Source organism: Typopeltis vanoorti, chromosome 21 (assembly GCF_054136105.1).
Source record: "Typopeltis vanoorti isolate ZY-2024b chromosome 21, IOZ_Tvanoo_1.0, whole genome shotgun sequence".
NCBI lineage: Eukaryota > Metazoa > Arthropoda > Arachnida > Uropygi > Thelyphonidae > Typopeltis > Typopeltis vanoorti.
This window is the reverse complement of record NC_143569.1, coordinates 25,876,178-25,891,449: the sequence shown is the minus strand read 5'-3', so window position 1 is coordinate 25,891,449 and position 15,272 is coordinate 25,876,178. Positions and strand designations below refer to the sequence as shown.

At 34.8% G+C, this 15,272-nt stretch overlaps 1 protein-coding gene across 1 annotated transcript in view; it reads left to right on the top strand.

Moving 5' to 3' along the window:
• The first annotated feature begins 1,134 nt into the window (after positions 1–1,134).
• The window catches only part of LOC150094683 (cell adhesion molecule Dscam1-like), a 216,207-nt gene continuing 202,069 nt past the window's right edge, over positions 1,135–15,272 (top strand). Inside the window, exon 1 of the mRNA XM_090411621.1 lies at positions 1,135–1,444. Within this exon, the coding sequence (XP_090267747.1) occupies positions 1,135–1,444 (310 nt within the window). The remainder of the gene's footprint in view (positions 1,445–15,272) is intronic.

The window sequence follows — 15,272 nt, the reverse complement described above, 5'->3', positions numbered from 1 at the left end:
AAAAAATACACATTTTCGATGTTTATTTTGTTTAAAGATGCACGCTCTATATAATGGTTTATTTATTCGTATGCCCCCCCCCCTGTTCCTCAACCACTCTAAGGGACTGGTTGAGCCCTCCTAATGAGGGATTAAATATGTATTTATGATTGTAAATCCGTGTGTGTGTTCACTGGCCGGTTTGCCTGTTCTGAGAGACGAAAAACCCGACTTTCCGGGTGAAAAAACCTCTAACCTTTAGTCGAAAGAGACCACATAAAGGTTCGAACCCAGGTCTTTCCGACCAAAGGGCTTGCTCTATACCGACTGAGCTACGGAGGCTCCAATGGCGATTCAGAAGGAAAGAGATGATAAAAATCATGCTACATGAACAGTGATCAATATAACTGAACATGCCAGGGATGTCTACACTGAAGTCCCCAAATTTAAGAAGTCCCCATCCTTCTAATATGTATTCTTCAGCGGTATCTCTCTAAATAAAGAAATGCATTATTTTTCCGTTTCGTAAAACAACAACGGTATTATTATACATAAATGTTCCAAATAAGATTTCTATCACAAATACAGAAAACAGCTAATGCGTCCCACAAGGGATTTTACGTGTATTGTCTAGTATGAACTCACTTCAGCTTTTAACTTCATAATCTTTGTATTTATTTGTTTTTATGTGTCTAACCTTGGAGAAGCCAACAGCTCTTTTAGGTTGTGAAAAGTCAGTGTAATTATTTAAGTAATGACTAATAAATTCCTGTTTTCTATGAAACATATTTACAATGAATTTACAATTATTGAGAATATCACAAGCTGTGACCACGTTGAAAACAGACGTGATGGAGATATTTTCATTTTGAATTTCCGACTGTTTTCGTTTAACAATAACAAAAGCAGAATTGAGGAACATCTTGGGAATTTCATTATGTTAAAGGAACAATTTTAGGGATATACTTTTAGCAAGGGGTACTTTTATGTGTCCCAAAACTATTCTTTATGCAGACTAAAGACTGGGGATCATTGTTGAATAACAAATATATTTTGTATGGCTTAATGGGTTAAACATTCTCCTTTCTCCCAACAGGAACTTATTATTTCTTTTGTCTTTTTTCGTCTATTCTAGTGAGCGACGCCACTGTGAGTATGGAAGAGGCACGTGAACTGAGGTTCGCAAGGGAACCGTCACACAAAGTGGAATTCTCCAACAATACCGGCACGGAGGTCCGTTGCATCGCTGAAGGAAATCCGACCCCTCACGTGACCTGGAAGACGAAAGAAGGCATTGTTGCGACCGATGTATCGGGCTTGAGGTTCCTGCGTCCTGACGGAACGATGGTGTTCCCTCCATTCCCCGCTGACGAATACCGACAAGAGATCCACGATACTTTCTACTTTTGTGTGGCCACCAATGCCATCGGCAGTATTGTCAGTAGAGACGTTCAAGTACGCGGAGGTAAGAAACACGAGAAATAAGAATCCCTTCTTGTGTGTGTGTGTGTGTGTGTGTGTGTGTGTGTGTGTGTGTGTGTGTGTGTGTGTGTGTGTGTGCGTGTGCGTGCGTGCTTTGTGTGTGTGTGTGTGGACACGCGCACGAGCGCTCTTCTGTACTTGGATTTGGAATCGATAAGTCCCATTGTGAAAAGAAAAGCGACTGACTTCGATGGCTGCAGGTAATTTTTCACTCTTCTATATTGAGAGTCGCACTATTGCTATTGTTAGCTGGTCTCGCGCACAACAATGTTGTTACAGACACCAAAAGCAATCGGCATTTAATATCGCTTTAGGCCTTTCATTATTAGAAGGATGTACGCAATATGGTTTTATTCTATTTATCTATTACTAGAACCTGATTATTACCAACATAGCGAATTTAATCTCCTGCGGGCTTAATAAAGTCTGTTTCGCCAGCTGTGTCGTGCGTGTTCAGAGTAACACTGAAAGAAACACAATGAGGAAGAAAAAAACAGAATGTATTTGTATAAGAGAAAGGGATAAAAATAAGGAGTCTTATTAAAGGCGGGTGAAAATTTTAAACAAAGAAAACCTAAAAGTGGAGTGCATTAATAATAGCGCAGTCTAGGGATGTGCAGTTTATTAATCCTCATAGTTCTATTTCCAGAAATGATAGAGAAATTATTATCAATCAAAATGAACAAGTAAATATTTTGATGTTTGCAGTTTGCAAATTATTTGTTAAGTAAGAGGATAATGTCAATGTGTGCTATGTAAATTAGTGTTGCTTGTTCAGAACCCAACTTTTCTCGAGAACATAATATTGTCTTTTTATTATGATAATGAAAATTCGAAATCCGATAATTATCATTTTGCCTCAGACAAATAAGCCAAAATTCCGACTTATGATATTTGCCGTTCTTTTCCCCTCTAGAGCGATAAGTATACATTTCGAAAGATCTTCGTAATGTTTGGTTGTTAGTTTTTATTGTCTGCCTAATCACTGAATTTGAATCGCTGATGGGTGTTTATGGATGTCCCTACGGTATTCATATAGCGAATGTTCCTTGATCTTTAACTCATTTTACTTTCATACATGCTTTTATTATTTTCCAAGAAATCTATTCCCGTGTTCTAAAAGGAAAAGATTCTTCTTCCTTTGCATAAGTTAGTTCTACAATGAGAATAACGACGATCTTTATAGACCAAGTTTTTAATGTTTTAATGGACTCGTACTTTCCTATTCGAACCAAGGAACTGTGAACACAATACGAAGTAAATAACAAACGTTTTCACATAAAGAAGAAACTCCAAAAAATTAATCAGGCAGAATATATAAACAAGGACTTGAATATCATAACGTGTTGATAAGGGTTGTGCGTTCCTCCTGTGCTACCTCGAGAGAATCTCTCTCGATCTTTTTATGTATGATCAGATGAATAAAGGTCACAGAAGGTACCTGTAGCATATTATCACCGTATATGGACAGCAATTAAGGGGAAAGGAATAGAGTGATGCTCGTTTTGAAGATAAAGTTGCAGTCCTTAGTGAATTCTGCAGATGAGGATGACTGTTCTACGGACTATACATCAATGGAATGAAAACAACCGGAACTGGTTTGAGGAGTCGTTCACATCACATTCATTCACAATCCACTTGGGCTGTTAATGAATGTTTAACAGATTTTAGTGTCATTATAAACTTATCAGACAATTTTGGAATAATGGAGTCGGTTTAGTGGAACAACTGGCATGGAATTCTGCAGGAAAAGCATAAAAAAGGGGAAGACCATCTATGAGATTCTCACATTACTTCAAATCTCATGGATATGTTTGGTGGTGGCAGTTTACAGGATATGAGATGGTTTGGGTTTAGAACTCAGCAGATATAACTAAGTTTATGAGGCCAAACATTAAACTCTTAATTGATTCTCTAGCAAGTTTGCTGCTTTGGTAGAGGAAAAACCCGAGAGAAACAGTTTTCCATTTCTGTATGAGATTGGCTAACCTTCATATGAAAAGGTTCCTAATAAAGGTATCTAAGATGCAAACCTAGGTCTTTCCTCCGAAAGCATCACTGAGGAGCTGAAGACATAGTTTGGTAAATCCCTCTTAAATAAGAAAATACTTCTCCTAGTTTGGAACAAGGTCTCATGATAAGCCAACATCGAACTCTTCACCGACATTGTGGATAATTTTATTATCTATACTATAAAAACGATTCGCTTGAGTAACGTGATGTAATGAAGTGCAAAAGCTGCGTTGACATAGTTTGAGGACCAGCAGAATCCCAATCCGGATTTGAACTCAATAGAGCACCTTCAGTAAGTGTTAAAGGCGACATCAAATTGCCTAATTGCAATACACGAGTGGACTGTCGTTTTGGCAAATGAATGAGCTGAAACACCGAATATGCATTCAGTGAAAGTAGCATCTGTGATCGAAGTCAATAAAATGAGCAAGGAGGATATTCGGGAAACTCACTTGTCCACATAATTTAAGTGACATCTTCATTCGAAATAAGTCTTCATCTTTGGTAAATTATTTGTCTTTATTAAACAAGTTATTTTTAATGTATGCGCATTAAACAAATAACAGTGAGACCAGTTAAGTTGTCGATTCCGGACTATCCCAATTAAATATAGTAAGCCAAGATGGCAAATAATAAATTCTTGTCGGTAACTCTGTGTCTCCAAGACGTACATAACCATACGTCAACCTAAGAAAGAATTCAGCGGAATCAAACGGTATTTGTTTATGAAGGTGCGAACTTTTCTCGCTCGAGCGATGGCACCTCCCTGCCTCTGTCATAGCCAAACATCCTTTGATACATTTCCCATAAAGAATATCAATACATGGGCGCTTCCTAGATAATAAATTGCGCCGAACGTACCTCGGCCTAGAATTTAAAACGTTCCCTCTGCAAGTCGTTATGCATAAATCTCCGTGTGATATTTGAAATTTCCTATCTCTTCGATCCGATCTTAGAAATAATGTGAATATTCTCTAAAACTACCTGAGTTGCAAGCGCTCGATATAATATTCAGTAAACACGAGGAAAACAATAAAAGGCTCCAAAAAGTCTAGCAGCTTAACGTGTCATTATGAGGAGCAAATGTTATTCGGATGAAACTCTCTCTTTCTCTCTCTCTCTCTAACTGCAAACTTCTCTCAACTATATGCATGATGGATTCTTCAAAACAATTTTTTCAGTTTTTAGATCTTTCCCAAAAACTATCAGAAAAGATATTTGGCCATCAATCAAATACATATCCACCCCCTAACTCGTTAAAGAATTGGAAAAAAACAAAGGCGAAACATTCAAAGAAAAATGTAAATTTTTCTTACTACGTTATACGATAAGACTCGAAGAGTTCTTTGGATTCGGTAGATAAGCAATACGTGCTACAGACGTAGTTTTACCAGCAAGTTGGTATTCTGTGATAACATTGATAGAGGGTACGTGAATAATAATTAGTTTATTATTGATTTGCATTGATAAAATCAAATAAGGCTCAGTTCTATTATAAATCTCATGCAGATAAGTATCGTATACGAGGAAGGGGTACTTAATAGTAAATCATTATGCAAAAAACGTGAAATCAGATAGAAATCCATATCTCTTAAATAATAATAAGAAACAAATTACGATAAGAATTTATCCGAACTTTTAAAGAATTTTAGCGAACATTTGGCATCGTTGCATTTACTTCATTTTAGCCCATGACTTTGATTGAAATGCAGCATCAGCTGCATAATTTACACCGTTTGGCAGTTGTAAAATCACAATTCATTTTTCAGTTAAGAAAGACACAAAAGCTCTCTAAACATCATCCATTAATATTAGATTTTTCTAGTTAAAAAATCTGTCGGTCTAATTAGTGATTAATTATTAATATCATGTTAAGATTATACCACAAGCTCAACTACAAATTAGACTATTAAGTAACTATTCAGAATGCAAATGTCTTATTTAATTAATAAGATTTATTAATTAAATAAGATTAATAATTAATAAATTATACCAGTAACAAAAACTAAGCTCAAATTAAACCATCAATTAATTAATTATTAAAGGAGGAGAATGTGTCTTACCTTACTGATCAACGAAATAAGGGATTGAATAAGAGATTCAGATACAAGCTTTCTTTTTTTCTTTAATAAAGGTTTAATTAAATGCTCTGAAATAATAGCCATTGCTAAACTTCCAGTATTATAACGAGCGGTAGGATAACCTCGCTTTCGGAATACATCTTTTAAATGCAATAAAGCAATCCAAAGTTTAACAGCTGCTAAGGTAATGCATATTTTTAAGTCTTATGGGTAAAACTGAAAATCTATAGCAGATTAATCCCGTGGGTAGGGCAAGTCAAATAAATGGGATGACCTTCTTTACATATTTAATCATATTATACTTCTAAATTCCGATAAGTAGTTTAATAATCCGACACACTCAGCAACTGCAAATCATCTATCTCTCTCTCCCTCTCATATTCGGTGTTTCATTTGTTTACAAACTTTCTTTACCTTGACTAATATATGCAATTTTATCCGATTTCACTAAATGTACTATTTGTTGGACCCACAAAACCAAGACTCTGTTCATCTAGCTCGATCGTTAGAACATGTTATTTATGAATAATTTGGGTTCGAATTCAATATACAGCATACGCAACATCGTCATCTATTAACATTAACATTTTCAAATAACTTCAAATGACAATTTCAAAATTATTTACAGATATTTTTTACGAAAAAATATCTCGAAATAATTTTGAAATCCAAATATCTACAACGAATGCAATCCCGAAACTATTCGTTCAGAAGAATGTAGTACCTCAGGAGGTTCCGTACATTCTCGCCTCACTTCTGTATTTTATTATCGGTTCGTAAATTTATTCTCTATTCTTAATTAACGTTGTTCTGATGATAATTTGCAAAAAAATTGATTCAGACGACCAAAATGCCTAAATGACCTCTACTAAACCCTCCATGCATCCGCGTTTCTTATAATAATATCTAATAACTGAACACGTGGAGGTTATTTCTCTTCTTGAATAACGTTAGCCTTCTTAGTTTGTGGCCAAACAGATCACATATATTCCTGCGGAGGTTTCTGTGGTTAAGAAATATAATTATTCCGGTTTTGTGAAAAGAGGCAGCAAATATGATTAAAATTCCTACGCAATGCAACAAAAACCAAGGTTTGATTTTAAATCAAGTTTGGTTATCATTTATTAAAATGTTACCAATTTCAGACCTCGGGCAGAGTGAGCGTGAACCACAGAACGCGACAACAAATAGCATTGTTTCCAGCTAACACGCATTAATGGTTGTGTAGATCATATTCGGTTTTTAACGAACTGTTTTGATGTTCACAATACCAACAAATGAATTAATTTTCGTAATTCCTATTGGTTTGTGCTTTATTCATTTCGTATATCGCTTTTCTTAGGGAAAATTTCTTTTTCTATCTCTGAAGGATAACCTACACGTTTGAATCGAAATTTTAATAATTTCCTCTCTCTCTCTTTCTTTTCTTTCTGACAACTTAGTATTTGGACTCAACACACTAGTCAAACTGTTTTTCTCTCTCTCTTATTTATATCAGTCTGGTACAAAGTTATTAGTTTGAAGTTCGTTTCTAATGCAAAGAAAATCTGATTGTTTCATTTTATCGCTGAGAGATGTCATCAAAAGCTTGTCAGTGAAGTTTACTACTATGAGAAAAACAAAATAAATAAAAATTGCAACCGTCAGAATATACTATTATTGTAAAGCTATCCATTCTTAAAGACGGTTACTGCAATGACGTTTGGAATCTCTCGTCCCCTTTCCTTCTCAAGAACATCTCTCTTCTAAATATTCTGGTTATTAATGCGATTTTCTTTCTTGACTACTTGCATAAGAAACTATAACACATTTTAGGAATGATAGTCAAGTGAGTAATATTTATTCGACTAGTTTCACCGATTTTTGCTATAGGCATCTTCAGGGATACAATTGGTAAGCGATATGAAGGTAACAGACTAGGTTTTAACTGACAGTTCTAATTCATACAAAATTAGTACTGTGCGAGACAATGCGCGTGTCTCGGGAACATGATTTATTTGTTACGAGACAAAATGTAATTGGCGTGAAAGTTCATTTCTTTTATGTTTAGTGATCTAATTAAAGTTTTCCAAATTTCCGGTAGGATTAGACTTGATTTTTATTCAGGTTTCCTGTTGAACGGGAGACCATAGCAGTCTCCTTCAAGGTTCTGGAATGGTAGTTCTCCTCTATATAAGGCATACGACTCTTATTCCACTCAATAAGATGGTTGGTAGAGGCAAAGTGGGAAGAAAGGCCTGAGATAGCTTGTCTGCTGTTTTTGACATATCCCATGTGCTCCTTCTGTCACGTTTCGAAGCTTCTAGAGGCCTGACCAAGGTGTATTATATACTCCAGGGAACTTGTAGAATGGATGAGTATATAATACACCTGGAGTATATAATACACCACAGGAACAAGGTGTATTATATACTCCAGGGAACTTGTAGAATGGATGAGGGTCTTTCGATGATCTTAAAAATTTCCGATTACTATTGCCCGGCTTGAATGCTACTCTAATATTGTGTGGTTTTCGAAGGATAGCCAATTTTTTGGAAATGCTGCTGACAAATGGAATAGTTATAGTACTGATGTATTGGGTGTCATCACGTTGTCTTTGTGGTATATCCGAAAAGAGAATCTTGTTGCAGAGTCTTTTTGGATAACTATTTAAGGATAGCTCTCTGGATATTGTAGTTAATTCTTTTTGTAAGTCATCTTAGTCTGTTGTGTAATGTATAGCTCATTTCTTAAGCATATGGATAATGCTAAGTTTCTGGGATATATGATGTGACGAGTTGAAATGGAGGTAACGTCTAGTATTCGTACGTTTTCTATAAACAGACGGGTTGATACTGTTATTGGTTTGTAAAGGGGATCAAAATCCCTTATTGTTTTTCAGCCAGTATGGTTTTTTTATTTATCCCCTTTACTTATCAACCTCGCCAGAAAAAATAGCCGTTTGGCTTTTCATCTTAGTTATAACTGTTATTGGTTTGTTTCTTTATTAGGATGTCTAGGAATGGAAGATTTTCATCTTTTCCAATTTCTAATGTGAATTTCATGGTATGGTGGAAACTATTGATTTGGTTGAGATAATCCATTAGTTCTTTCTTATGATTCCAAATGATAAAGATGTCATCTACATATCTGTACCAAGTTTTAGGTTGTAGGGTAATTTTAGATAAGATTTTATCTTCTAGTTCTTCCATGAATACGTTAGCACAAGAAGGAGAGAGGGGGGCTACCCATGGCTAATCCGTTAAGTTGTTTGTAGGCGGTTTTTTGCCAAACGAAATAGTTCGAAGTTAAACAATGATTGAACAACGTACTGATGTTTCTTGGGAACAAGTTGTCTAAGATGTTGATAACTTCCACAACTGGAATGTTTGTATTCAGAGATGTGATGTCAAGGCTTGCTAGTATAGCATCTTCAGAGATAGGGATGTTTTTTAATTTTTCAATAAAATGTTGTGAGTTTTTGATATAAGTATGCGAGTTGTGAATGTGTTGTAAAATCTTGGCTAGATATTTAGACAGCTTGTAAGTTGGAGAATAGATTCCATCAACTATTGGACGTAATGATGCACCTTCTTTATGTATTTTAGGAACGCCATACAATCTTGGAGTCAACGGGGGATTGGAGTTTAGCTTTCTTATTAAGTCTACAGGCCAGTTAGTCATTCCATGAAATAGTTCATTGGTGTTTTTATGGTTTCTTGCGTAGGATCTGTACTGAGAATGTCATAGACAGACGTGTCTGATAATAGATTGTTAATACTGGACGTTACCTGCATTTCAACTCGTCACATCATATATCCCAGAAACTTAGCATTATCTATATGCTTAAGGAAAGAGCTATACAGTACACCACAGATCAAGATGATTTACAAGACGAATTAACTACAATATCCAGAGAGCTATCCTTAAATGGTTATCCTAAAAGACTCTGCAACAAAATTCGCTTTTCGGATATACCACAAAGACAACGTGATGACACCCAATACATCAGTACTATAACTATTCCATTTGTCAGCAGCATTTCCAAAAAATTAGCTACCCTCTAAAACCACACAATATTAGACTAGCATTCAAGCCGGGCAATAGTAATCGGAAAGTGTTAACATCACCGAAAGACCCTCATCCATTCTACAAATTCCCTGGAGTATATAATATACCTTGTTCCTGTGGTGTTAGTTACGTTGGTCAGACCTCTAGAAGCTTCGAAACGAGACAGAAGGAACACATGGGATATGTCAGAAACAACAGACAAGATATTTCAGGCCTTTCTTGCCACTACCAACCATCTTATTGAGTGGAATAAGAGTCATATGCCTTATATAGAGGAGAACTACATTCAAGAAGCTTCAAGGAGGCTGCTATGGTCGCCCGTTCAACAGGAAACCTGAATAAAAATCAAGGTCTAATCCTACCGGAAATTTGGAAAACTTTAATTAGATCACTAAACATCAAAGAAATGAACTTTCACGCCAATTACATTATGTCTCGTAACAAATAAATCACGTTCCCGAGACACGCGCATTGTCTCACGCACAGTACTAATTTTGTATGAATTAGAACTGTCAGTTAAAACCTAGTCTGTTACCTCATATCGCTTACCAATTGTATCCCTGAAGATGCCGATAGCAAAAATCGGTGAAACATGTAGGAGGATAAATTAAAATTCATCTGACTAACATTCCTAAAATGTGTTATAGTTTTTTATTCTGGTTATTAAATTAGAAGTAAATTTACAAGCCAAAAGAGTCGATAGAAACAAGTTCCGGCTGGTAAATTTAATTTCTTCATTTTTGTTTTTTTTGTATGATCTATCATACAAGAACTGGAAATTTTCTCCATTTTCAGGACTAGATAGATGGATAATACCTCGTTTAAAAATTAATAATAATAAATTCGTAAACCTTTAAAAAATAGCATTTAATACATTAAGGAACTTAATGGAATTGACATGGGGATTTAAAATCAACATACATGTCAATTAAAAAAAATCATCCACTCATTCTTCTCCTATGATCTTTCTCCCAACCAAAACGTTTAATTTAATCTTTCTTTTACCAACACCTGAATGTCTTTAACCGAAATGAACATGATCTTATCAACCTCCGAAACACAATTTCCATAACGTACACAGTGAAATTGCTTAGAAATGCGACGAGAGTCTTAGATGTAGTTCTAAAGTGGGAGATCAAATTTCGGTTAAGGAGCGGCTGAACAAAAATCTATTCCATGGACCTGTTCACTGATACGGGAAGCAATATAAATTTAATCCAATTAAGTGTAGTGAATATCGTAAATCTTTACTTGTTTCTCAAGCAATCATTTTCCAGCATATGTCGAGCCACATTCAACCGATTTCTAAATCACTTTTGTAGTGTACCTCCTTATCAACTAAATCATATCTCATTCTACATCTCCTACTACAAACGTTCATCACTTTACAACATAGAAAGAGAACCAAAGACTAGAAACCACAATTTAATTATCAAATAAACTTTTAATATACGTAAGTTGGCAACCGTCTTCAGTTCAGTCTTTTATAGACAACTGCGATTACTAAAGCAAAGTTACTTCGATTTGTTTAAGTGAAAATATGAAAAAGAATATATATTTATTGCTTTCCTGATTATATTTGGTATTTTTCCACTAGATAGACATTCTGATATTCTACAGATGGATGAGTAACAAATCCTGAGAAATCTGTAGCGATCCGTTACCAAGCAACCGCTATATCGGTGATATATTTGATACATGCAGAGAACAAAGTAAAACAAATAACATATTTGGGAATCAATAACGCAATCTGCGTAAAAGATAGCGACCCCGTCCCTGAAAGATTGAAGAAAAGTTTTTAGTTGGTTTCGGATATAAACTCCGCACAAATACATCACAACGTCTAAGTGTTCACTCGAACAGAAGAAAGCCATCTTCTGGAATATATTTAGGAAGAGACGACACGAGGAGGAATTACAGGTCAATGTACGATTTAAAATATTACTCGAATAAAAGACGGAATCGAAAACAATTCATCTTCCTTGACTATAAGTAGAATATTGAAAAAGATCAATTACATTAATAAGAATGATGATTAATCATCGTATATTTCCTTTCAGTTATCTTTTATTGATTATGTCTAAAAGGAAAGAAGTCATATGAAAACGATCATACACTAAAGCCTTAAATTGGTTGGACTTTAATATATATTGTTAAATGTTCTGTGAATTCCCATAGTGTGAAAATCTGATGAACAACTCACCATCTTAAAAACATAATTGTGCATTCCGACACTTTAAGAAATGAACCAAAAAGTTGAGCTATTTTTGATTTTTTTTTTATTAGAATGACGTTGAGTATAAAGAGATCTATTTGTCATGTTATTCTGGGCACGTGTAAATCAATCTTATTTTTAAAATGAACAATTTGAACGAATTAATTTAAACATATTTCATAAATCACATAAAACTAATAATCTGGCTCCACCACATATCATACGGTATACTCGATAGATAAATTAAAAAATTATCTCCGATTATAGCTGATTTACTATCTCATGTTTCGTTTACCACATCTGATGGAAATGTTAAAAGGAAACCATTACAGAAATAGTACCAATAAGGAATATGTTAAGAACCAAAAATATCTATATTAATTTTTGCCGTACCTTCTTTTAAACTTTCTTAAGTAGAAATACGTTAGGATGGCGGTTGTGAGATAAAAAGAGAAGCATTTAAGAACCGCCCCTTCTGTCAAATTAGGAACAAGGATAGGGTCTATGATCGTTAACGTACTCAGTTTGTTATATTACGTAAATCAGGTATAAATATCAGGGCATTGCTTCGTATAATTTAATTTTCACATTCATTTCTCTTATTTGTGTTTTTCTAAGCACGTACACACTAATCCTTCTTAGAAACTATCGAAAAATATCCTTCACCGTACAAGTCAAACCTGTAAAGCTCGCAACTGCATGGTGTGGTCCTAAAGTAGTCAGGCTTTGCCAACCGCTACATCGTCTCTTGTGAAAGACCCTCAAACGCTTCACTAAGACTCCAATAACTTACATCGTAAATCCTAACAGCGGTGGACTCTCTCTTGGTGTGCAGCCTCATAAAAGAGCAGCAATATCAAGCGGATCGATCCCTCCTCAACAAAACTATACCGCGAACACCCTCATGGTATTATCCTACTCGAATGATTTTGGAACTGTAGTTTTCGTGGTATTCCACAATCCTTAAAATACTATTACGGTGGTGTCATCAGCTCATTTTTCCCTTTTGAATAAGAGTGCCGTCATTCAACATACATTATATACTCAAGTATCTCTTCCAAGCCTCTCAATTCTGTCTTTAATAACATCCAATAAGTTTGCTGTGTTAAAGCGACTGTTAATAAGTTGCTTGTTTTGGATTACTATCGAGACAACTAAGGATATGAGTTGTTCTAGCATTAGATCTAGGAATTGCATGTGTCCAAACATTAGTTTGGCCTTTTTCCAAAAGGTGAAACCGAACTATTCTTAAAAAAGTTATCATTTCTGTGAGAGACGAGCTAACCCATTCTAGGTTTTAAAAAAAGACGATCGTGGGAAGTGTTCCTAGCTTTATTTATGAGATATGAAACTAAACAGTTTTAATATCATCCAGTCGTCCTCATATTCTCTTAGTACCTTCTAAACATAAGAGATCGAATTAGAGAGAGCCTATCTCTTCTTTTGCAAATTCATGTGAAGTTCCTTTATGTTATCCGTCCAATACTTTTGTTGTCTTCCTCTCCTTCTCTTGTCTTCAATCTTCCTCAACATTACTTCATTCTCCAAAGATTGACCTAGTCTCATAATATACCCAAAGTTCGTTAACCTCTGTTTAGCGATCATTCCCTCTAAGGAACAGTGTCTTTATATTCTCTAAAACCTTATTAGTTATTCTTGCGGTCCATGGGATTCACTGGTTTCCTCCCAGTCCATCATTCAAATTAATCAGTTCGCTTTGTTTCTTTCTTCTTAATAATCCAGCTTTCGCATCCTACTGGAAATATCGCTTTAAAAATTCTAAATTTCTTTCCTTTACTAGCAAGCTCTTTCATAATATTTTTTCCTCATAGTTATCCTTCTTTTAAATTCATCTTCAAATTAACTATCATTTCTTATTCTGAATCCCAGTAAATAATAATTTTCAAACACCTCTATTTTATCTTACTTAATCATAAATTTATCCCAACTTCCAGAAGCCATCACTTTTGTTGTACTGATATTTAAATTAAGCCAGGCTTTGTTGTTTCCCGTCTTCACTAACACAACCTCTCCAGATCTTCTTCAGTGAAGGTTGAATATCATTTTTCTACTACCAGTCCTAACAGTTTGGCTCATCTGCATATTTAAATTTTTAATTCCTACTGTGTCGGTTTTAAGTCAGCCATTCTTCTAAGATATTCACTATAGATTTTAAGAATATAGAGAGAGACAATATATAATCCTGCCCCACCCTTCTTCCACTTGAAAACTATCCGTTTCTCGATAGACTTTTTAATTATGTTTCTGGTTGTCGTATAGTTCTCAGATTAACATAATAAGATGCTCAATATCTTGTTGCTCTCATCATATTTATATGTTATTAAAAAGCTTTATTAAAATCTTTATTGCAATCAATAAAACAGATGAATATTTTCTTTTGAAATCCTCTTATTTTCATAATCTATCATGTTTGATAGATCTGGCCTCTAGTTCCTCTACTTCTCCTAAAACCTGCTTTTTGTTCTGGCATTTCTCTATTCATATACGTTCCAGCCTTTTTGGATCTCTTTCAACACAAATGTACTTACATGAAATTAAACCGATGGTTCTCTAATTCCCACGATCTCTGGGATTTAAATTGGGATGAACAGTGATGTTTTCCTATCTCTAGGCGTTTATTTTCTTCAAAATCTGTTGACAGATTTGAGTTAATATATTCACTACTTCATCCCCAGCTGCTGTCAATAATTTCACTAACATTTTATTCCATCAGCTTTTCCTTTCGCAAGCTGCTTCACTGCCAAAATCACTTCACTTTTTCATTAACATAAGTTCCTTAGTTAACTCTTTCCTTTCAAATTCTCCTTCAATATTAATATCTTCCTTCTACAAATCCTCTATACCTTCCAATTTTTTTCATTTCTTTTTCTTCTTCAAAACAAACTCTTTTTCGAATTACGTTTTGTTAGTTTTAATTTAGGGATAAACTTCCTTGCAACTTTATCTTTCTAAACAGATCGCATTAGAAACTTTCTTTTTAGGGTAGATCAGACACTTCCACCTAAGAGAAATAGCTGAGAATAAGAGTGCTGTGTTTCTACACAGAATATACTAACGCCTAAGAACAAACACTTTGGTCTAAAATGCTTCATTTATCTGTCAAAACGATTTCTAAAATATGAAAAGTGCAAATAATACCACCGCTACCATCTACATGCTCCTCACTCTCAGATTGTCGGCATTGTTCATAAATAACTCTGTTGTGTCCTTGACTTTATATAAAGATCAATAATCTGTATGAATCATCGCTTTGTGTGTGTTGATAATTCGCATGTGTTGATATATAATATTCAATACTCGCATAAAATACAGTGGACCGATTTATTTCTAGTAGTGCTCTCTTCAAACAATTCTATCATTTGTATTTCGTGCATGCATCTTTTGTTGTTTTTGCTTCGTCGATCTTCTGATATGCAAGCTACTTAGTAAGC